This window comes from Schistocerca gregaria, chromosome 1 (assembly GCF_023897955.1).
Source record: "Schistocerca gregaria isolate iqSchGreg1 chromosome 1, iqSchGreg1.2, whole genome shotgun sequence".
Lineage (NCBI taxonomy): Eukaryota > Metazoa > Arthropoda > Insecta > Orthoptera > Acrididae > Schistocerca > Schistocerca gregaria.
The window spans coordinates 189,293,180-189,318,705 of record NC_064920.1 but is presented as its reverse complement, the minus strand read 5'-3'; the positions used below and the strand labels follow the sequence as shown (position 1 = coordinate 189,318,705).

The 25,526-nt window shown below is 39.9% G+C and overlaps 1 protein-coding gene across 1 annotated transcript in view; it reads left to right on the top strand.

Moving 5' to 3' along the window:
- Window positions 1–25,526, top strand: part of LOC126336497 (cytoplasmic phosphatidylinositol transfer protein 1) — a 93,614-nt gene that overhangs the window by 10,624 nt on the left and 57,464 nt on the right. Inside the window, exons 3-4 of the mRNA XM_050000249.1 lie at window positions 20,211–20,299; window positions 20,426–20,433. Coding sequence (XP_049856206.1) covers window positions 20,211–20,299; window positions 20,426–20,433 — 97 coding nt within the window. The remainder of the gene's footprint in view (window positions 1–20,210; window positions 20,300–20,425; window positions 20,434–25,526) is intronic.

Here is a 25,526-nt window from a genome sequence, read left to right as displayed (position 1 = left end):
TTTCGAGAACATACCTTCACCGAAGAGTCAAGCAGTATATTGCTCCCTCCTACGTATATCTCGCGAAGAGACCATGAGGATAAAATCAGAGAGATTAGAGCCCACACAGAAGCATACCGACAATACTTCTTTCCACGAACAATACGAGACTGGAATAGAAGGGAGAACCGATAGAGGTACTCAGGGTACCCTCCGCCACACACCGTCAGGTTGCTTGCGGAGTATGGATGTAGATATGTATGTGTGTATGTATTTATGTTCAGGTCCAGGTATATTTATCTGGGTGATCAACATGATATGCTGGTCTCTTGCAGAAGGTGTTTGGTTGATTTGGTAGGACTTTGAAGCATTTTCTGGTGAACTGCAGCAACACGTCTGGTGTGCAGAAATGTTTCGGAATCCTTTTTTGCTTGTTCAAAGCAGATCCTGTCTGACCCCATTTTGAGACTAAACATTGCATGACATTCTTTGCTGAACTTTGACACCATTAAACTGCTTAACAAACAACTGACAACACAGTTTCCATGACTTTGTTGTGACGTAACTTTCCTCAGTGAACACCCGCTGCTCCAGTATGAGTACATTTGCCCTATTTGCAGTGCTACACACACACACACACACACACACACACACACACACACACACACACACACACACACAGAGAGAGAGAGAGAGAGAGAGAGAGAGAGAGAGAGAGAGAGAGAGAGAGAGAGAGAGAGAGAGCCCTCAGTGCACTCTGAACTGGTGTAGATCATGCCGTGTGTGCATCACAGGGTGTGATTGTATGCATACATTCATGTCCAATCATATCCCCTTGTTTGGGTCACTTTTATTGTCCAATCATGTAGATTGAAAAGAGGAAGCACTTTTTTGTGTTGGCTCAAGCCTACAAAAACATGGACAAAGTTCCTCTTAAAGGGCAGAGTGGTAAATGATTCATTGAGAGAGAGTTTAAGGAAATAAAGATATGGTGAGGAAAATTCAGCTGGCCCAAGGCACAATGGAAAGAAACTGATGGTTGAACCAGGTAAAAGCGTTAACAATCAAGAAGTTGGAGATGTGGAAGACTATTATTTTTATACTGTTTATTCCATGACAGTAGTTGCCCTCACACACAGGCATCCACAGAAATTTTTTTGGGTGAAGTGATGGAGTTGGGAGCAAGGTTCTAAAGTTGCCATTTATCACTGTATCCCCAAGAAATAATGATTATCTACTTGGTATTTTTTCTGGGTAGATAACTTGGACATTAAGCATGATTTCAAGCTTACCTTCAAAGCAACATTTTTTTTACAGCATGTTCCACTAATAGTACGTGTGTGTGGTGAGAGAAAGGAGAAGGTGAAACCCAGTGCCAGCATGTAGCCTACTACTCGTGAATAGCACCAAGGGGGCCACCAAGCTCAATGTTCCCATCTGATGGGTAGATCCCCATCAGCATTTTCATGTGCCCTCATTTTGTGAGACACTGAGGAGAGGTTCGGTATTCATACAAGCACATTGGCGGAAGGTCTGGTGATGAGGAACTTTATGCCATCAACGCTCCTCCCCTTGCGAGCCAAATGCTGAAAGCGATTTTTTTTTTGCGCCACTAGAATTCAAACCAGCTTACCTCCATGTTGAATGCCTCTGTCACCACATCTGTTAGCAACCTCAGCTGCAGAGTTTGGTTCTGTTTTCTTTCGTATTATAAAATGGTTATGGGTATGACACATTTCTGTAGTAAACTTCTAAAAGTGTATCCTTTTATGTTGAAAACTTGACTGAAAACTTTTATGTTGGAAACACGTAGGGAAATAAAGCATAAAGTATTTAGAAACTATATTTTTATTCCTACACAAATTGTGCTAAACTGATGTAGTTTGTGAAAATTGTGAGGTAGGAAAAATTTGAAATAGGATTACTGTTGGTTATAAACAAAAATAGCCATTCATAAAGAGCCTTTTACTAATCTTCCTTGAAAGTGAAGATGCAGAGAACAAATTTTAAAACTGCTTATACGTTGTTATCAAAAGCTCTGCTAACAAAAAGTATGTCCAGTCACATTCACAAAAATGCAGTTTCAATAATATCAAATTACAGTTTGAAATAAATGTTCTCCTAACGAGCCGATGGAAAAAATGACTAACGATGAAGGAATTATTCACCTTCCTAGCATGATGGGTTGCTAAGCGAATGGGTGTGGTTTTGCTTCCCTGGCGAGCTGGAAATTTTCTCTACTCAAGGACTGCGCACTGGGTTGTTCTTACTTTTATGTCATGTAAATTGATATTACTATTGAGGTGGCTGAATGGACATGGCGCAAAACCCAATAAAACAATTTAAAAAAAAGATGAAGTTGCATATGTGATATGAAACTACCAAAAATGTAATAATACTTCTGGTGTTGTTTGAAGGTGAATAACAATCACCGAGTCTGGTACCCAAATTTGTATTGAGTAACTTAGTAAACCCAGGTTTTGAATCACTTTTCTTCTGTTAATACTTAGCTTGTACAACTCACATACCAAGTTTTTTCTCATCGTAGAACACAACTGCAGTTTTACTCTTCCTAGAGTCTGAAGAATAGTTCAGTCATGCATGCAGGCAAAGCAGTTAATAAAGCCTTTTTCTTAGCAGGAAGAAGCTCTGTATGTTTGCCAATATCGTCAGTGATTGATAGATTTATAGACATTTGTGCTCTTGTTGACCAAAAATCATATCTTAGTATTGCTTTGAGTAAGAAGCTCATCGTTATAATATTTTTGAGTTGCTTTGTCCCAGAAAACATTAGCTTTGCAGGGCTGTAAATTATGCAATACATGTGTCACATCATACAACATTTCTTGTGAATAGTTTTGATAAGAGAAATAATTGTAGCCATTCAGTGCACGTCCAGGTATGACGTACACATAGAAAATTGCAGAGTGAACCTAATCACTATTGTATTTGAGACAAATGAAGAAACACAACTTCATTATCAGTAGCTTTCATCACCCAAAGCCTTCTCCTCCAAAGTCCTAATTATTTAGAAATGGTTTCAGCTGATGACTTAGGACATGTGGTTTACTGTTTAAAAACATCAGTCACTGACTCCCTGCAGGCCATAACAACTGTGAAAAATAAGGATGGTTGTTGTTTCTGGCTTTAGCCTATTGAAATCCACAGGACTAAGACTTTTCAGTAGCCAGACCTGGCAGTAGCATTCCCTTTTTATGTAAATCTAATGCACTCGATTAACTGACAAAGCTTCCTTCTGCAGGCTAGTCTTCCTTCTACCTCTGTGAAATGGTGAAACATACACATGGATGTCATCTCGCGGTGTATTCGACAAAGTCCCTGTAAAAGTGTTCATTAAGGCACAGCACAAGCATACAAATACCACATATCGTGTCTGCGTATCCGCACAATGCTCTACGAAGCATGTTGTTCACCTATTGTTGAAGACTGTGAAGAGTAATTTGATTCTGTTACAATTGCGATACGCTTCATAGCCAACTTGGATAAGTGGAAACCATGTCTAGAAGTGTATGAGTGTTCTGTAATGAATAAAAACTCTATACTGTGGATACGTCTGACTTCACACATTACCAGTAACCAGCAGTTTGTTGAAACCCAAAGTTATAAGCAGATAGGTTTGTAGAAAACAGTTGTTATGTGGGTTCCTTTGAAAAGACGTTACCAATCACCCCCCCCCCCCCCCCCTTCCTTTCTCCTGACCAGCACTTATTCTCAAACTAATGATCCTGACTTCTAGGGAAGTCAAACTTTAATTCTCTTTATCCTAACCCAGACAGTGGAGTGTTCATAGAAATAAGCAAAAACATTAAATGTAGTGAGGTTCAAAGTAAAACTGACTGAGCTCGTACAGGCAGAAGTAAGTAGTGGTGATGTCAGAATTTGATTCATAATTTTTTTTCTGTTGTCAGGCTGAACCACAACAGTTGTAGCCTCATTCAGAGATAACCAAATCTAAATTTGATGGCAGAGAAAATTTAATTTCACCCTTATTACGAACACTGTATAATCAGATAGTTTTCTGACCTAATGATGTTAATAATAAGGGTGAATTTAATTTGCCAAGTTTTTATTGATGAAACTGTGGATGCATTTTTCATCTGTGACAAAGCCTTCAGAAGTAGTTCTGAACACATTATCAGAAAACTGCCTCATAAAATTAGTCGAACAGCCCACTTTTAAGGGAAACATTTTGGACGTCTTACCTTCTGCACCTTAACATATTCTCTGGAAGCCACTGAATAATACTTTTGATAGAGGATATTTCATAACGGTATTGGTAACTTTCTATCCTATTCAATTTGTGTTTGGTGTGAGGCAAAAAATTACTTTCTATGCTGATATGTCTCGGTACATGTTCTCACAGTTCTTATGCGCGATAAACAATGGAGGATGCAGAGTTTTTTCCTGGTCTTCTGTCAAATATTGGCACTCCGCATATATCCAGTGGTGTTCTCATTTGAATTCTCAGACCATCTGTTTTACAGCTTCATATGGACTGTACTGATCTGTTACAATCCTAGCAATCAATTCATTCGATGTCTGCTGTCATGCCTACTTGATGAGAACTCCAAGCACTGGTCAGTATACAGTACATTATAATTTGTTGTACTAACATGTGTGTGTGAAGTTTCTTTTACTGATTCAGCATACTTTCCAAGAATGCTGTGTCAAAATTAGCTGATCTTGCAGTTGTTCTGGTGCAGTTTTATATTTCTGTCATTTGATAATTATCCTTATCACATAAACATAACTGCTGCATTCTGCATCGTCAACTGTCTGCCTTATATATTTCTATTGAGGTTGGTGAACTCCAAATGTACTTCAGAGTTTCCTTTCCATTCTTTGAGGAAGCAATCTTGTGTATTTTTGATGCAAATTACGTTAGACTGAGTGTGTGGTAATTTTCACGTCCATCCACTCTTGCGTTCTTTGGGTGTGTAAAATTATTTTGTTTCCAAAATCTGGTAGAACTTCCCCAGGTACACAGTTTTCATTCATGAGCTTGTATTTTCTGGATGGCGATTCTTCTGGAAAATCTGGAATTCTCAACAAATTACATTTTACCTGGAACTGTCGGAGAAATCTCGGGGAATTTCAGGTGTTTCATAAAATCTCAGTGAATTCTGTGTTTTTAACCTAACATTGAAATTAAATTTTATTGGGTTTTATAAATCACAAACTTCAAAATAATTAATACAGTGGAACTCTGATTTTACATTCTCCAGTTTTACGTTTTTCATGATTCTGCACCTTAAATTCGTAGCCCCTGTGCAAAACCCAAAAGATCAAAATTAGTGATTTTACACTACTGGCCATTAAAATTGCTATACCAAGAAGAAATATATATTATACTAGAACTGACATGTGATTACATTTTCATGAAATTTGGGCACATAGATCCTGAGAAATCAGTACCCAGAACAACCACCACTGGCCTTAATAACGGCCTTGATATGCCTGGGCATTGAGTCAAACAGAGCTTGGATGGCATATACAAGTACAGCTGCCCATACAGTTTCAACACGATACCACAGTTCATCAAGAGTAGTGACTGGCGTATTGTGACGAGCCAGTTGCTTGGGCACCATTGACCAGACGTTTCCAATTGGTGAGAGATGTGGAGAATGTGTTGGCCAGGGCAGCAGTCGAACATTTTCTGTATCCAGAAAGGCCCGTACGGGACCTGCAACATGCGGTCATGCATTATCCTGCTGAAATGTAGGGTTTCACAGGGATCGAATGAAGGATAGAGCCTCACGTCGTAACACATCTGAAATGTAACGTCCACCGTTCAAAGTGCCATCAATGCAAACAAGAGGTGACTGAGACGTGTAACCAATGGCACCCCATACCATCACGCCGGGTGATACGCCAGTATGGTGATGACGAATACATGCTTCCAATTTGCGTTAACCATGATGTTGCCAAACACGGATGCGACCATGATGCTGTAGACAGAACCTGGATTCATCCAAAAAAATGACGTTTTGCCATTTGTACACCCAGGTTCGTCATTAAGTACACCATCGCAGGCGCTCCTGACTGTGATGCAGCATCAAGGATAACCGCAGCCATGGTCTCTGAGCTGGTAGTCCATGCTGCTGCAACCATCACCGAACTGTTTGTGCAGATGGTTGTTGTCTTGCAAATGTCCCCATCTGTTGACTCAGGGATCGAGACATGGCTGCACGATCCGTTACATCTCGACTGCTAGTGATACGAGGCCTTTGGGATCCAGCACGGCATTCCGTATTACCCTCCTGAACCCACCGATTCCATACTCTGCTTACAGCCACTGGATCTCGACCAACGCGAACAACGATGTTGCGATACGATAAACCGCAATTGCGATAGGCTACAATCCGACATTTATCAAAGTTGGAAACGTGATGGTACGCATTTTTCCTCCTTACACGAGGCATCACAACAACACTTCACCAGGCAACGCTGGTCAACTGCTGTTCGTGTAAGAGAAATTGGTTGGAAACTTTCCTCATGTCAGCACATTGTAGGTGTCGCCACCGGCACCAACCTTGTGTGAATGCTCTGAAAAGGTAATGATTTTTATATCACAGCATCATTTTCCTGTCGTTTAAATTTCGCGTCTGTAGCAAGTCATCTTCATAGTGTAGCAATTTTAATGGCCAGTAGTCTACATTTCTTCCTAGTAAGGCTTACCTCTATTCTAAGTTCTTGCTTGACACCTTGCTTGACTTCATCCCATTTTCTTCCTGTTGACATTTGATGTGCCTGATCAAGTTGTAAGTGGATCAAAAGACAGGTGGTTTGCACCACAGGTGGTGGCAGAATTAAGGGAATATGTTAGACCATTTTGGAGGGAGGAGATGTGAGAGGGGAAGTGCTGTTATAATCTGTGATTGGTGTTGCCAACACAGCTTGCAACTTTTAGCTTCACCAGACAATTACGATGCAACTACTGCTGTGTTGCAGTGGTAGTGGAAAAACAAGACAGTCAATGCAATGTGTTCTGAACCAAGCCAATACATGACAAAGGGGCCCAGCCATGACCTATTTTTGTGGCACTTAGAACTCAGTCTCATCTTTTTCCACTGTACTCAGCAACAGTATCAATCATTAACCTGATAAATTCAAACACTGAGTCCTGAAAAATATGCATGGTCATGAATGAGGAAATGTTGTCCATTCCTGGCTAGTGAACTGTTGCTGGCTGGCAACTTGTTAAGTCACCCAATAGCCAGCACAGCCACCGCACCACACTAACACACTTAAAATGAGCTCACTTACGGAATGGAGAGGGGGGAATGGTCCATCAGCAACAGGAGTGCAGGTAGGGGTTAAAGCGTTTTGTGAAGTGCTGAAAATGTACTTTTTGTGCATATGATGTGCTATGACAGAGATGTCAGATGGAAATAGAACATTTTAAAGACTTTTGTGTTCCAATAGGGCATCATACAGTTGTGACAACTACATTACGTATTTATATACTTTGCATCCCCCCCCCCCCTCCCCACCACACACACACACACACACACACACACACACACACACACACACACACTCTCACTCACTCTGTAAATCGCAAAGATTGGCAGCAGTGACAGAGCGCATGAAGTGAAGCTGTGGCGCCAAGCTTTCTGTCAAATTTACATGTTACACAACATACAGAAATTGACTGACCTGATTTGTAATAAGCGTATAATGTCAGTTGGGGAGGTAATTTAGTCAAACTGATTACTTTGATTTCCGGACAGATACTGCCTCTCGAAAAGGTTTCAAAAAGTGTATTTGCAATGGCAGACTTGAGCCCAGCTCGGGCTTCTATTACCATTTCTCCCTCCTCATTTTGCTAGCTGAGGCTGTACTCTCCACTGTCCACTACTTTCACCGCCGACTGCATTTCAGTCTCCCATTACGATTAAATTCTTGTCCCTTGGACTTATTTTATGAATTCATTAATATTATGAATTTTTTCAATTTCATTGTCATCTGCATATGTGGTTGGCATGCATAACAATGTGATAGTACTGTCTGTTGGATATACATTCAGTTATATCATCAATATTCATACTGTTTGCTACAGTTAATTGTCTACTCCAGTGCCATTTCACCTAATCTTTCACTATCTGACCTAGCATGAATAATCCCGTGACCTCAGAAAACCACCTCCTCCTAGCCATTGAATCTTGCTGATTCCTAAAACATCAGTCTGCATCAGTTTCATTTCTGCTGCCAGTTGGGCAACTGTTGTCTTCAAATAGGATGAAACATCTCTGTGCTCCAGCACCAACACAAAGGGTAGCTGTTGTTGCTCAGTGAGCTGTGTTGTTGATAGCGTTGTCCCATACACATCAGTCATCTGCAATCTTTACTCTAAATATGGCTAGAGGCTCTTACATGGTAGTATCACTTAGGCACTTGGATCAAGGCATTTGAGGTCTTACTCCTCCACCACCCCCTCTTTATCTTCTCTTATATCAGATAGAGATTATTCTCCCAAGGGGAGGACAGGTCATCAGGTCCATACAACCCACACGTAAGTGTAAGAGATGCTTGGATAGCTTCAGTGGGAATCTTTGGAAGAAGGATGCACAATCCTATTTTGTAAGTTCAGATAACCAGCATTTGAGGAAGACTGTTGGACAGTTTTACCACTGTCCAAGAATAGGTTGTGCGCATGGGTTCCATATGCAATCATTTTTCCTTTGCTGAGGATGTGAATGAATAGGACAGAATATCTCTAGAGTTCTGTGTGGGTAAGGAGGTGGGTTCTGGGAGAATCATAGTAGCAAGAGGCAGTATACTGGTTAATGCTGCAGTCAGTAGTGCAACTCTACCAGCTGCATGTTGCTTGGTGTGCTCTGAATATTATAGAAATCAATACCCAATTACAGATATCTCAATTTGGTGAATGAAAGAAGTTGTGGATCTCAACAGAAGCTGACAAATAGTGTTCAGAATATTAAAAGGCATAGATTTCACTTGTCTTAAGATGACCAGTGGGAGGAAATTAGCATTGGACAGGAGTGATATTTTGGGTGCAAGTGAGAATGTCAGAAATTTGTGATAGCACATCTGGCATTTATTACATCAATAATATAAATATATATATATATCTATATATATATATATATAATTTGTGTTACACCCACTGCATCTGACAGTGACTGACACGCTGGAAGGTGGGGACAAAATTCATACATGCACATAAAGGTCTCTTCTTTTACTGTGGCACTGCACAATCGTCTCTAATTTGCGTGGGAAAATCAAAGGTCGAATACTTTTTTAGACAGACCTCGTACACACAGGATGATTCCTTGCTGATGATACAAACTTTAAAGGATAATGGACAAGGACAAATGTATCAATTTGAGGTAATGGTGTCTGCACCAGAATTAAATGAGTTAAAAGTTATAAGCGAAAACTGTTCTGGTCTCTCTGTCAGTATATTACATATATGGTACTGTTGTTGCTAAGATCGTAGGGTAGACAATTTTCTGTGGATGAAAACAAGAAAAATTATCTAGTAAACGTGAGCTCTAAAATGCGTACCTATGAGCACTTTTTCAATAGAGGAGCTGTGTTTTACAGTAGCGAAGATGAAAAAGTGCTTGTAGGTTCTGAGGTGTGCATTTTAGAGCCCATGTGTACTGGATACTTTTTCCTTGTCTTAGTCCATACTACCACCTCTGAAAGTTCACACGTCCAACATTCTTAGCAACAACAGTACCGGTACATGTATTCCACTGTCAGAAGTATCGGAATGGTTTTCACTTATAACTTTCAGCTCATTTGTTTCTTGTAAGGAACTTTTGCCTCAAGTTGATACATTTGTCCATCACCATCATCCTGGAAAGTTTGTAACATCGTCACGGAATTGTCCTGTACATACATTCACAGGCACTGGTGACTATAACTTTCTTCCTCTATAGCATTGTTGGATGCCCTTTTTCGACATGGGTTCCTGTGTAAAAGTTGGTATGTAAGTCATCTCTACAACCTCTAAAAGTGTGTAACATGAATTGTGACACACCCTGTATAAGTAATGATGGAGGTTTACCATTGTAAAAGAACATGAAATATTTCCAAACCACTGTTTTCGATACCTCCCTCTATGTTGCAGTTATTGTAATTGACGTCAGCATCCACTCCATGTAAACCATTAAAGCTGCTGCTTTACAAACCAGGAAATTTTTGTGATATCACTTGGATATTGAGGAGTAGAATCCCCCACAAGTCATTGCAAACCAGACTGGAATTTCTATTGGTTGTCAGTGTCTCTAAGTTTGTGTACATTCCTTTTGGAATAGGTATTACAAAACAACATAGGCACCAAGTTAATAGATTCCGTAGAGCTGGCTTTAGTGCAGATTAGACCACTCATCAGATAAAAAAGTATGCTTAAAATTGTAGATTTCAAGAGTTGTCCAATAAAATGAGATGTCCATGCTTCCAGAACAGCTGTTTGACTAGTGCTGAAATGGAATCATATAGAGGGCAAACTGGTGATGTTGTGTGAAGTATTGTCCCTCCCTTTCTGTACAGAATGCTTTGATGAGCCACCTTTTTACTTAAGCACCATTATAATTTTGCCATGAAGGACTGTCTGCCACGTACTGTACAATGGCTTGTGAGTCTGTATTTAGATGTAAATGTTGATGTAGGAATCAAAGTTACCTAGTTAGTAGTGTGGATTTTTTAAATTCTACTCTGCATCTAGTGTTTCAGCTGTGGCACAAAGGTAATTAAATTACACTTAGTAAACTACATTTTGGCGAGTGGTGGGGAGTACTTTTGATTCCGATATCATGTTACCCCTTTTCTGTTCCATCACGAATTGTTTGTGTGAGGAGCGACTGTTGATAAGTCTCCTTATGAGCTTGAATTTCCCTGATTCATGAAGGCATGCTCTCAGAAACCACAGTAACCAGCCATGGCACACTCTTACTAACTAGATGAACCCATGACAAACTTGCCCTCTTCTGTGTCTCTCCTCTATCAATTTTTCCTGATAAGTGTCCCAGAATGATGAATGGCAGGCAAGAACCAATTCACCGAGACTTTTGCAGTTACTACTCTGTGGGTGAATCACATTTCTGTTGGATCCTACCACTCAATCTCTCTGGCATCTGCTTTTCATTCAGTTAGTTTCATATGGTTGTTTCAATTTAGGTTCTACTGGTCACATATTTTGGGATATTCTGTTGTTGTAACTGTTTCCTGTGATTGACTGCCAGCTATGAAATTAAATGCTAATGGTTCTTCCTACTTTCTTATTGTAATTTGTTACATTTTCTTTTATTTTGAGCACCTGTGATAACTATCTTTTTGTGACTCTTCATACAGTTCACTAACATTTATTTCTGTCGCAGCTCCCTAATATACAATGGTACCAGAAGCAAACAGCCTTGTGGAGCTTGTGACATTATCTACTACAGCACTTACACACATCGTAAATAGTAATGATCTTATAAGACTCCGTTTGTGTTTCCACTGAAACTGTTACACATTGGAAGATTTCTCACCACAAGAAAGATGTACTGTATTCAATCTGTAAGGAAGTCTCCAGTCTGTCATAGAGATAGGGCAAGATTCAGTTAGCTTGTATTTTGTTTGCCACACATGGATCTTGCTGGCCATGGGAATATCTCAACAACACATGGATACTTCACATAGGCATGAGCCTTGTTTGGAGGATGATTGTCCTACTGCAAAATATGACAGTGATACTGTTACACAAGAGGTAACACATAAGCATGCAGGACATCTATGATGTACTGCTGTGACATGAAGTCATGTGTGCTGGCTTGGTAGACTATGCCACCAGGAGTAACTCCATTGCCTCTCCTAAACATTGGAAAAATGGGACTTCTCCCCAGGTCATAACCATACTTGTCGATGATGGTCATCCGGGGTAATGTAGAATTGCGAATTGTCCGTGAACATTATGCGTTGCCAGTCATCAGCTTATAACACTTCCATCTGCTAATGCTATACCATAACCTTAAAGCTGGAGGCAGTTTGTATAATGATATTATTTTTATTCAAGCAGTTATAGTATAAAGAAGCAGGGCAGTGTTACCCTCTGAGAGGAATTTTGTTATGTTGATCATGTTGTACCTAATGGAGGTGGCTTATCGGAAGTGAAAGTCAGAATAACGTAAATATTTAAACAGTAACAAACAATATTTTACCTGTCTACACTGTTCAAAGAATAAAGAAAACGGTCGCCAGCCTAATTAGGCAAGAGAATGATTGACAATCTTGTTCAAGAAAATAGGTATGAGTAACTTTAATGGCCAAACACAACCTATACTTCACCACATGCGAGTGCAATGAACTCTGACACCTGAATAAAGTATGTTCACATTAAGGTTGGAGTTAACAGATCAGAACAAACTATTTACATAAACATAACGGATAACAAAACACACTTAGTCAAACTGAATGATCTCAATAACGTTACTCTTAATATTCATTGTAGAATCTTAAATTAGACATAGGTTTAGTATTAATTTTCAAACAAATTCCTATCTGATATGAAATATGGATATGGTTCACAGCAAATTTATTCACTGTGCATAGATTGTCTCTCACTACTAAACACTATTAAATTAAATGGAGTCCACTAAGAAATTACTTTTCACTGTCTTTTGAATAAAGAAGTTACTATTTTAAAAACAAAGATTCCAAGACTTACCAAGCGGGAAAGCGCCGGCAGACAGGCACATGAACAAAACACACAAACACACACACAGAATTACGAGCTTTCGCAACTGGCGGTTGCTTCGTCAGGAAAGAGGGAAGGAGAGGGAAAAATGAAAGGATGTGGGTTTTAAGGGAGAGGGTAAGGAGTCATTCCAATCCCGGGAGCGGAAAGACTTCCCTTAGGGGAAAAAAAGGACAGGTGTACACTCGCGCGCGCGCGCGCGCGCGCACACACACACACACACACACACACACACACACACACACACACACACACACACACACACACACACACACACACAAGCAGATATGTCTGCTTGTGTCTGTGTATGTGCGGATGGATGTGTGTGTGTGTGAGTGAGTGAGTGTGTGTGTGTGTGTGCGCGCGCGCGCGCGCGAGTGTACACCTGTCCTTTTTTTCCCCTAAGGGAAGTCTTTCCGCTCCCGGGATTGGAATGACTCCTTACCCTCTCCCTTAAAACCCACATCCTTTCATTTTTCCCTCTCCATCCCACTTTCCTGACGAAGCAACTGCCAGTTGCGAAAGCTCGTAATTCTGTGTGTGTGTGTTTGTGTGTTTTGTTCATGTGCCTGTCTGCCGGCGCTTTCCCGCTTGGTAAGTCTTGGAATCTTTGTTTTTAATATATTTTTCCCATGTGGAAGTTTCTTTCTATTTTATTTACATCATCATTAATTTGAACCCAACAATTACGAAGTTACTGTTTTCATAGATAGTGACCTTTCTATTAATCATTATCTAGCATGAGCACAATAGACAAACTGTTGACCCTGTTCAGGGTGTATACAACCCGGGAGATCCGGGAAAAACCCGGGATTTCTTTCATCCAGGAAAAACCCGGGAATTGTTTAGAATTTTGGGAATTTTTCATTGTTTTAACTTTCAGTAAAATTTTTGTGATTTTGGCTGGTAAGAACCAATACTCGAACAAAGGCTATTACTGTATACTGCTACTGCAGAATTATACTGCAGCAACAAAACATGAATGAGAGAAAAAAGAAAACGAAAATAAAACTTAAGTAGCAAAGAAAATGCACCTATACAACAACAAAACAGTGCTCATACAAGCGTCTGCCAACAGCAAAGTGTGTCAAAGTACCTTCTCCCGCTTCTGGTTACAGAAGTGTGGCTGGACACTACTGCTTAATATTGCCTCGGGTCGGAAATATAGTAAATCTGGGGCTGATGCACAGAGCAGTCTGAGTTGAGGTGGGGAGCGTCCACGTGACCTTTTGTTTCCTCTTTGTTTATTGCTCTCACGTTAAATGATAACAAAACGGATTTTTGTGGCCAGGAGCTATCAAATGAATTAAAATAAGTTAGCATAATTACGGAAGGCTAAAATATGTTATTAGTTTCAGATTTTATTTCCACTTTTCTGACAGAACAATGAAGTTATTTTTGCCGGTTTGGTAAAGAGATTTGGCTTTAACTTAAATCTTTTCTGCTGAGGCAGTCAATTTATTTGAAACGAAGTGTTTAATTTCACACTATTGGCTAGTTTCAAGTGTTCGCTGCATTGCAAGTGCACGTATAGCATTATGCCATAATAAAGAACCAATCATGAGATAATACAGTACTGGTACTCCAAGAAAATTTACATATGAATGTGCATTTTAAGCCGAATTGTGTGTTTTAGTATGGTTCACGAAATTTCGGCGCTCTTGAAGTATCATCTGATGTCTTGTTTTTTTTTATGCCATACATAAGATCTTTTAATGTTTTACACATACGAACATACGGGCTTCCTGCGTCATCGTAGCTGCGCAAGTGCGGTGACACCTGTTATTTGGCGTTCTCTTCCAACTGCTGAAACAAACCTATTTCTAACAGGTTGCGGGAAAATATTGCGAATGATGGTTTGAAAAGCGTTACATTCAAAGCAGATTTCCTTTTACGCAAGATGAACTATGTGCGAGATTGTACGGTGAATTTCTTAAATCAAAAAGAGTTTGACTCTCATTTAAAAATCAGCTCTCTGAGGATGACCATTTAGAAAAATTTTGGCCCTAAAAGATCAGACACTTATGTGATTTTACTAGCACATTTGTGTGATCATCTTTTTTGCGCGTGTTACATTTTAAGATACAACATTATACATGGAAGCTTTACTTCTTTTCCAGCTTATTAATCTTCGAGACTAATATTATATATGAATTCTGTGTATATTTATTTAAACCATTAACTTTTCGTATTTTTGTGTTCGCGCTACTTAAGAGTGATCTTGCTATTGGCTCACTACATCATGTGTCCTATGCTGCCATCAGCTGGCGAGATCACGTGACAGGAGCTATGACTGTCTTACAAAAGCCCATCATAATCTAGATTTCAATGTTTCGGAAAGTAACATACGATATTTGGTGGAATTCAAATTTATACCCTCGTAATACGAAAATATGCAGCGTACATGTTGCTGCACATCAAAGGTCTTTCAAAACGTGTTTGCCCCCTTCTGAGTTTCGTTTTCTAAAGTATCAGGAAATTCTACTCCCACATATAAAACCACACGGCTGATAAGTTTTACAGTGCTGTCATTTAGCATGGAGAAAGTGTATTTTCATCCAGGAGAATGTGTATTTTTAACCGGGAAAAATCCGGAAATTTTTTTGCCTTGTCCATGTATACACCCTGCTGTTACACCATTAGTATGCACTTTTAATACACAAGAAAAACAAGTGCTTAGCAAGCATGAGTATATAACTTTCCACAATTGCAGTTTTCAACTTTTACTACAGTGAAACACAAGTTTGAGATATTTGTAAGATCCTGTCAAAAACAATATTAATTTCAGCACACTCTAATGCCATATTAATTTTAAAATGCCTTCAATAAAGGATACTCGGTAAACACTTTAGCGTGTGAGGAACCCTAAATGGATATGTGACTGAGGATAAATCATGGTAGGTACAAGAGTTCAGTCAAATTTTACCTTATATTTGGGTACACTATAACATCCTATGAGCTGATCCTTCACTGTACATTACTATAGTGTTCCATTACAGTGATTGCGCAGTGTGGTGACAGTTGCATGTCGGTAGGTGGATTTGCAGGTAGAATTGCTGGACTCTGTCATTTCTTGGTGGCGATGATACATACCAATTCCAGAATAGTTCCAGCTCTTTATCCATCCATCCGAGGCATTGGAAAGCGGCACAGAAAGCCTCTCTCGGCACCAGCTCAATATACAACTTTTACATGAGAAGTTGACAGTTTGGTAGCCTCATCCCTGACTGGCTCTTTGTTTCACCTTTTCTACCTAGGCGAGCCACAATTTGCATGTGCTACACAGTTCCTAAATGATGATGGCATCCTCTTGGGTAAAATATTCCGGAGGTAAAATAGTCCCCCATTCGGATCTCCGGGCGGGGACTACTCAGGAGGATGTCGTTATCAGGAGAAAGAAAACTGGCATTCTACGGATCGGAGCGTGGAATGTCAGATCCCTTAATCGGGCAGGTAGGTTAGAAAATTTAAAAAGGGAAATGGATAGGTTAACGTTAGATATAGTGGGAATTAGTGAGGTTCGGTGGCAGGAGGAACAAGACTTCTGGTCAGGTGACTACAGGGTTATAAACACAAAATCATATAGGGGTAATGCAGGAGTAGGTATAATAATGAATAGGAAAATAGGAATGCGGGTAAGCTACTACAAACAGCATAGTGAACGCATTATTGTGGCCAAGATAGACACAAAGCCCATGCCTCCGACAGTAGTACAAGTTCATATGCCAACTAGCTCTGCAGATGACGAAGAAATTGAAGAAATGTACGATGAAATAAAAGAAATTATTCAGATAGTAAAGGGAGACGAAAATTTAATAGTAATGGGTGACTGGAATTCGAGTGTAGGAAAAAGGAGAGAAGGAAACATAGTAGGTGAATATGGATTGGGGCTAAGAAATGAAAGAGGAAGCCGCCTAGTAGAATTTTGCACAGAGCACAACTTAATCATAGCTAACACTTGGTTTAAGAATCATGAAAGAAGGTTGTATACGTGGAAGAACCCTGGAGATACTAAAAGGTATCAGATAGATTATATAATGGTAAGACAGAGATTTAGGAACCAGGTTTTAAGTTGTAAGACATTTCCAGGGGCAGATGTGGACTCTGACCACAATCTATTGGTTATGACCTGTAGATTAAAACTGAAGAAACTGCAAAAATGTGGGAAATTAAGGAGATGGGACCTGGATAAACTGAAAGAACCAGAGGTTGTACAGAGTTTCAGAGAGAGCATAAGGGAACAATTGACAGGAATAGGGGAAAGAAATACAGTAGAAGAAGAATGGGTAGCTCTGAGGGATGTAGTAGTGAAGGCAGCAGAGGATAAAGTAGGTACAAAGACGAGGGCTGCTAGAAATCCTTGGGTAACAGAAGAAATATTGAATTTAATTGATGAAAGGAGAAAATATAAAAATGCAGTAAGTGAAGCAGGCAAAAGGGAATACAAACGTTTCAAAAAGAAGATCGACAGGAAGTGCAAAATGGCTAAGCAGGGATGGCTAGAGGACAAATGTAAGGATGTAGAAGCTCATCTCACTAGGGGTAAGATAGATACTGCCTACAGGAAAATTAAAGAGACCTTTGGAGAGAAGAGAACCACGTGTATGAATATCAAGAGCTCAGATGGCAGCCCAGTTCTAAGCAAAGAAGGGAAGGCAGAAAGGTGGAAGGAGTATATAGAAGGCTTATACAAGGGCGATGTACTTGAGGACAATATTATGGAAATAGAAGAGGATGTAGATGAAGACGAAATGGGAGATACGATACTGCGTGAAGAGTTTGACAGAGCACTGAAAGACCTGAGTCGAAACAAGGCCCCCGGAATAGACAACACTCCATTAGAACTACTGACGGCCTTGGGAGAGCCAGTCATGACATAACTCTACCAGCTGGTGAGCAAGATGTATGAGACAGGCGAAATACCCTCAGAATTCAAGAAGAATATAATAATTCCAATCCCAAAGAAAGCAGGTGCTGACAGATGTGAAAATTACCGAACTATCAGTTTAATAAGCCACGGCTGCAAAATACTAACACGAATTCTTTACAGACGAATGGAAAAACTGGTAGATGCAGACCTCGGGGAGGATCAGTTTGGATTCCGTCAAAATGTTGGAACACGTGAGGCAATACTGACCTTACGACTTATCTTAGAAGAAAGATTAAGAAAAGGCAAACCTACATTTCTAGCATTTGTAGACTTAGAGAAAGCTTTTGACAATGTTGACTGGAATACTCTTTTTCAAATTCTAAAGGTGGCAGGGGTAAAATAAAGGGAGCGAAAGGCTATTTACAATTTGTACAGAAACCAGATGGCAGTCATAAGAGTCGAGGGGCATGAAAGGGAAGCAGTGGTTGGGAAAGGAGTGAGACAGGGTTGTAGCCTCTCCCCGATGTTATTCAATCTGTATATTGAGCAAGCAGTAAAGGAAACAAAAGAAAAATTTGGAGTAGGTATTAAAATTCATGGAGACGAAGTAAAAACTTTGAGGTTCGCCGATGACATTGTAATTCTGTCAGAGACGGCAAAGGACTTGGAAGAGCAGTTGAACGGGATGGACAGTGTCTTGAAAGGAGGATATAAGATGAACATTAACAAAAGCAAAACGAGGATAATGGAATGTAGTCAAATTAAATCGGGTGATGCTGAGGGAATTAGATTAGGAAATGAGACACTTAAAGTAGTAAAGGAGTTTTGCTATTTAGGAAGTAAAATAACTGATGATGGTCGAAGTAGAGAGGATATAAAATGTAGACTGGCAATGGCAAGGAAAGCGTTTCTGAAGAAGATAAATTTGTTAACATCGAATATAGATTTATGTATCAGGAAGTCGTTTATGAAAGTATTTGTTTGGAGTGTAGCCATGTATGGAAGTGAAACATGGACGATAACTAGTTTGGACAAGAAGAGAATAGAAGCTTTCGAAATGTGGTGCTACAGAAGAATACTGAAGATAAGGTGGATAGATCACGTAACTAATGAGGAGGTATTGAATAGGATTGGGGAGAAGAGAAGTTTGTGGCTCAACTTGACTAGAAGAAGGGATCGGTTGGTAGGACATGTTTTGAGGCATCAAGGGATCACAAATTTAGCATTGGAGGGCAGCGTGGAGGGTAAAAATCGTAGAGGGAGACCGAGAGATGAGTACACTAAGCAGATTCAGAAGGATGTAGGTTGCAGTAGGTACTGGGAGATGAAGCAGCTTGCACAGGATAGAGTAGCATGGAGAGCTGCATCAAACCAGTCTCAGGACTGAAGACAACAACAACAACAACACAGTTCCATTCCCGAGGAGAACCACAACACCTTTTACATACAAAATAACTAAGAACCCTTAAGTGAAGGTCAGCAGTTTACATAACAGCAAACAAACATTTTAAATAAAACAGAACATTTGCATATATTGGTAGTTCTGCATTACTTGTTCTTGGATGGCAGGTGCAGATGTGGAAGGGTTAAAATGTGTTTTGATGCACAATATGGTAGTCCTTCCTCCTTCCTGAATGTTGACCTCTATCTCTCTGATGGCTCTACCAACACTTGTGTCCACATTAAAATGTGGGGGTTGAAGGGACCAGACTACAAAGGCCATTGGTTCCACATTAAACCCACTAACCACCAACAGTATCTGCATTTTGACAACTTCCATCCTTTCCACACCAAAAAATCCCACCCATATGACGTAGCCACGTGTGGGCAATGTATCTGAAATGATGAGAACTGCCTTCCCCAGAATGCTGAAGGCAGTACCCCTTAAACCTAATCCATAAACAAATCTCCCATGCCATATCCTCCTCCTGCCCCCACTTCTCCCACCACCCCCAAGAAACTGCTACAAAAGAGTGTCCCCCTCATCACCCACTATCACTCTGGACAGGAAAGAGTCTTGATTATTCTTCATCCTGCATTGAAATGAGGGACATCCTACCCAAGATCCTGCTCACGCCTCCTAAAGTGGTGTTCTACTGGCTGCCCAATCTACACACCTTGGTCCATGTGATAAACTAAACCTAATTCAAGGATTGTTGCTGAATTTATTTTGTTTTGCTTTTTATAATTTGTTAAGTTCATTGTGTTTGTTCAGAAACAGTATGTTCTTGTGTTGAAGGCCATTACTCTGTTTGCTTTGGTTCCCTGGTATTTTCTCCAATTGTTTGAAACATTAGCGATGGTCATTTTGCGGATGTTAATAGTAGGCTTATCTTGTTTTTTGATGAATTTTGTTTTCCCAGAACCAATTGTTTTATCACTTTTGAACCAGAAGGGATTGCATTTATTGTATAACATTTTAAATACTGTTCATATTGTTATGTTAGTAAATTATTATCAGTGCAGTATGTACTTGGTTTATTATGCTTTTGCTTCAAATAGTGATATTATTACAGGTTTGAAAGTAAGTGAAGTAGGTGCTTTCGAAGTCTGATGAACAAGTGTACAAAAATCTTTCATTAGTTGGAAGCTTTTACATATTTTTAAGCTTTGTCTTTTTTTCTTTTGTAGTAGACTTCCATACTGGGTTCAGTCATTGATACCACGAGTATTCTACGTGACAGAGAAAGCATGGAATTACTACCCATTCACAATTACAGGTAGATTTCTTTGCTGTTAACTTTCTTGATCATAGCCTCCATAGAGTTGAAATACTTTCTGGGCATTTTTACTAATTGAGTGTTTCTTTTACATGTGCTTCCTTTTCCAAATTATGTGGATTTCAGAATACACTGTAAGTATAAAGTATTTAATAAGTATTCTGGGCTACTGTTTATTACAATTTGCTCCTTGCAAAGGATTTATATTTTAAGAGCATTTTATGTTGCAGCTTAATTGTTGTACCTAGATTATTTTTCTGGTGTCTTTTTACTCAGCACAGCCTATTTTTAGATGTCTGGAGTGTCTACTTTTAAGTTCCATGTTGGTGTGTTACCACACAACTAACAATATTAGAAAAAGGAACCCTCAACAGCCTAGCAGTACTGAACTTAAGGTTGAGGGCAAAGAGTAAAGTGAGCAATGCTGTTGTCAGTGGCATGTACAATGAGTAAATGGAACAAATATATCTCCAAACGATACACACAGCATATACTGTAGACATTTGCACTGTTGTTCTGATGTTTTCATTGAAATAAGTTACAAAAGTAAGTGGGGCTAGAAAATCAAATGGGCTGTAATTATTCTGTGGTGAGTCACCAGAGACAATGGCTCCCTTGCAACAAAAAATCTCAGAAAAAAATTTGCCTGAAAAACATCCGAAATTTTGTTGGAGTTTGGTTTCACCCAGTATGTAGCAGAGGTATATGTACACATTTGTGTAACTATTAATGTGACTGAAGTGTTACAGTGTTTTAACAGGGAATGTGGAAAGAGTTGTGGTCTGTAAACCTTACAGTGGTTATACTTGTTGTGGGTTCATAATCCTGAAGTAAGAGTCCAGGAAAAGGTTGCTACTCACCTGAAAGACTAGGAACCTGTACATAGATGTTAGGAACTCCTTCTTTCTCAAAGGCAGTTTTTTGAGCTTATCTTTCTGGGATGACATTCAAATTAACAAAAGTTTAATCAAAATCTTTTCATTAAAATATTCCTTTGATTTTTGTTGTGAAAATAGGTTATTTAGAGTAAGTTAAGGTGACTATTGTGTGTCCCCTATCATAGACTCCAGTGGAAGGTATTTCATTTCCTCAACAAATAATTCTAAGTTCTGTGTCTAAAATTGGGCTATTGTTGTCAAACTACCTGATGTCTCCTCAGATTAAGAAAAACTGGAATTGATTTATATAATGGTGTGAACTGTTTACAAAGTGTAATATTTGGGATTACAATAAAGATAGATCATAAAGGCAAATAGAGTTGGAATTTTCCGCTAACTATTTATGATTCCTATAACATGACAGTGCATCTTCCAAAAGGTATTATTTTAACTGGACTATTTATTCATTATATTTTTTATCACATAGCATGCAGGATTTGCTTACCGAATTTGACAGATTACTCGTGTGTCTGTCACATGTTCAGGTCTGTGGATTGTTTGATTTAAACAGTGTTTTAACTAGGACACACAACGCAACCAAGAATGTTAGTACAATTTTATTAGACTGTTGCCTGTACGCAATTCACTGTGACATATACTGAAACAATACGATAAGGTAAGGTATGCAAGTAGTAACAACACGATAACTGAACATGAGCATAGTGTGGCAAGGTTTGAGATGAAAGTTCACAGTATTGCTCTTTTGCGGCGCACTCTCGCAGATGTCGACACACTGCTAAAGTGGGTGGCTTTCAAATGTCTGCACGTTATTTCATTCCTCTTCCCTTGGGGATCAGCTCAGATTTGCAGGATGTTCATGGTGTCTCCATAAGTCTCCTACTGAGATGACATGCTGATAATGGGGCATATGTCGAGCAGCATTGCAGTCCACCTTCTCATGTCAGTCCATATGGTAGGACGGGTGACATCAGTGTGAGCTCCATGTCCACGTCAGGTCCAGGGCGTGGTGGTGGTGGTGCCGCCGGTGCCCCTGCACCTGCAGTTGGTGGCTGAGGCAGAGAAGACAGCTTCAGTATGGATGGCTGCAATCGTACTAGTAAGAGTATTGGGAAGCTGTGCCAGGTTCGTCCACTGGTGATGGAGGACCCCTTGTACGTCATGGCAGGGACCCAGCCACATCAGGTGATCCCTCAAGCAATGCAGACTAGAGTGGTGATGTCGATGTCCTGGGTGGGGGTTGTCCAGTTGTCCACGTGCAGGCACAACTGGTCATAATGAGGTGCACAGAGGTCCTCCTCCGTATGGATGTGGCAGAGACGGGGGCTGCAGCATTGGGAGATGACAACTGGAATCTATTTTGGCCAATGACCAAGCCCATGTGCCCAGACTATCCCCGTCCCCCTCACTCCCCCAGGTGAGAAACAGGATGATGGCTGCATGGATTGACATTCCTGGCCAGGCTGCACAAGATGCAGGAGTGTCCAGGGTTGATGCCCTGGAGGAGCTCAGTGGGTCTGTTGTTGCCAAAGACAGTAGGGAGACAGAATTTGATCCAAGGCAATGGTGGATGGGGACCGAGTCATGTACTTTTCATTTCGATTTTGAATGTTCTAACTACTCTTTCAGCCTCACTGTTGGACTGCAGGTGGAAGGACTGGTCGAAGATGTGGCGAATATCATAGGTGTTGTAGGATGAGGCAAACTCCTGTGACACAAACTGAGAGCCGTTATCAGAGACCAACATTGCTGGAAGTCCTTTGATGGAAAAAGTTTTGAACAGGGCTGCCACAGTGGCAGCGGCCGAAATCTATGGGTAATGAACAACATATGGGAACCAAGAGAATGTGTCAATTACTGTTAGCCCATATGCATTAAGGAAAGAGCCTGCAAAATCAATGTGGAGATAGTCCAAGGCCTGCGAAGGCTGCAGTCACGGAGACAACGTTTCCCGCAAGGCAGAATGCTGTGATGTGCATTGAGAATATGCTGTAACCATACTGAATGATTGCAGCATGAATCACTTGGTCAGCATATAACTCCTTATGTACATCTGTTACAAAGTGACAATGACAGCTTAAACCGTGAAGCTCAGCTGCCCAAGTCTTATAGGAATGTTCTGCTTTCTTTTGATTCATATAGAACTCAACTTGAGTGGCAATGACTTGTGTCCCTTTATAGTAGTATTTCAAAAGAGGGTCTCACATGTTATCAAAAGAGAGAGAAGACATATCCTACAGGGGGCCGTTTGGCAAAGAAACTGATACATGTGAAGCAATAAGCAAGACAAAAAGAAAGCATGGTATTAGGTAACAACAGTCAATCCAAACACATGCAAAACTGCTGTCGCAGTTGTTTTTAGAATTCATCCCATTTTTTGACAGACCCATCATAAGCCAGATACTGTGGAGGGTAAATGACAGCGATGCTGCAATGTCACAGTAAGAACCCCTTGCTGATCAATCAGCAGGTGTAAAAACTCATCAGTAACACGTCAGACCTCATAGGTGCAACAGATGACCAACCAGAGACTGAAAACCGCACGGAGAACATGCCTACACTCGTCATTGCTAGTATTGTAACTGGGACACACAACACAACCAAGAATGTTAGTACAACTTTACTAGACAGCGCCTGTATGCCAGTCACCATGACCTACACTGGACGCAATAAGATAAAACAACATATGCAAGAAGAAATAACATGATAAATGAGCATGAGCGTAGCGTGACAGAGTTTAAATAGGCACTCGCCTGTGTTGTGCTCTATTAGAAGTTCACAGTGTAGCCCTTTTTCTGTGCACACTTGCAGTTGATAACACACTGCTTATGCATGTAGCTTTCAGGTGTGTGTGCATTACTTCAACTGCAAGAGGTTATAATCTTAAAAATATATGCAATCTAGATGGACAATAAAATTTGTGGTACTCTTTTTATTTCAGTTCTACCTTTACTTCCTCAATGGGATTATCATCATCTATTATAGACAGTGCATTGTTGATGCATCTGTTCGTATGTTTTGTTCTATCTGTGCCATTTCCTTACAGTTTTCACAGATTATTCTGCTGACCACATACTGTAAATTGATATTCTAGTCCTGCCCCATGATTTTTCTCCAGGAAGTTTCCTCCAGTCTCCTTGACCTAGCAGCTATATCAGAGAAAGTAAATAGGAAGACTTTAGAATAAGCTGTTAAAGTGACAGACTTCAAATGCTAAACAATTATCTACTTCTGGAATCAGTGCCCTAGACATAGTTATTTTACTCAATGTTATTGATTGTTGCACCACATAGCAGTAGTCACCAACTTGCCTTTACCTATCTTTACCAAATCTTGCAACTTCACTCTTGACACTCTAACTTACTCACTTAGCTCTTTGACCCTAATCTTTACCTCAAAATGTTTCCATCGTTAGCACTAATATTAAATGTTACAGCCAGACTTATATAATTTTAGACACACCTGCTCTCCTTGCAAGTCTACCCCAAAAGGCTCTTCATGGTTGTGTAATTACAGCAACATCCATCCATTTGAACTTGGTTACTGTAGTCAAGACTTGACTGCCTGTACACAATTTTATGTTTCTTTTCTCAGTGATTTCATTCAGTGCCTTCTTATTAATTATTCAATATATCCAACTAATCTCCACATTCCTCTGCTAAACCATATTTCAAAAGCTTCTATTCTTTTATCTGAACAGCATGTGTCTCACTTTTGTGAAAGTTTATGCTTTCTTAACACACAAATCTGTATGTGATGTTAACAAATTTCTCTGTAGCAGTAAAATTTTTCTTACCATTGTTAATCTGCACTTTATAACCTCTCAACTTAGGTCGTTGTCAGTTTTTTTGCTGCCCAAATAGCAGAACCCTTTGACCACTTGGACGATCCCATTTTGTAATATACACAATTCTGTCAGCATTGCCTGATTTAATTCGAATACATTCCATTAATATTCTTGTAATTTTGTTGATGTTCATCTTATAATCTGTTTTCAAGACATTATCTATCATCTTCAAATTCTCTTCCAAGTCCTTTGCCTTTTCTGTCATTCAAGTGCATGCTGAAAAGTAATGCCTCCGAATTTTTTATTCTGTTCTCAGTATCGGTTGAGGTATTACATGTCATCCATATTACTCATTTGAATCACTCTCTTGTAATCGAGTTTCTAACTGTCCACACATGATGCACCCTCTCATTCAGCATGGCAGTGCCAGACCATGCACAAGCTCTGCAACAACCGGACTCCTTGGATCCACTGTCATCGATAATCCTCCTTATAGAACCAACTTGACCCAATCCAACTTCTGTCTCTTTCTGTAAAGACCACC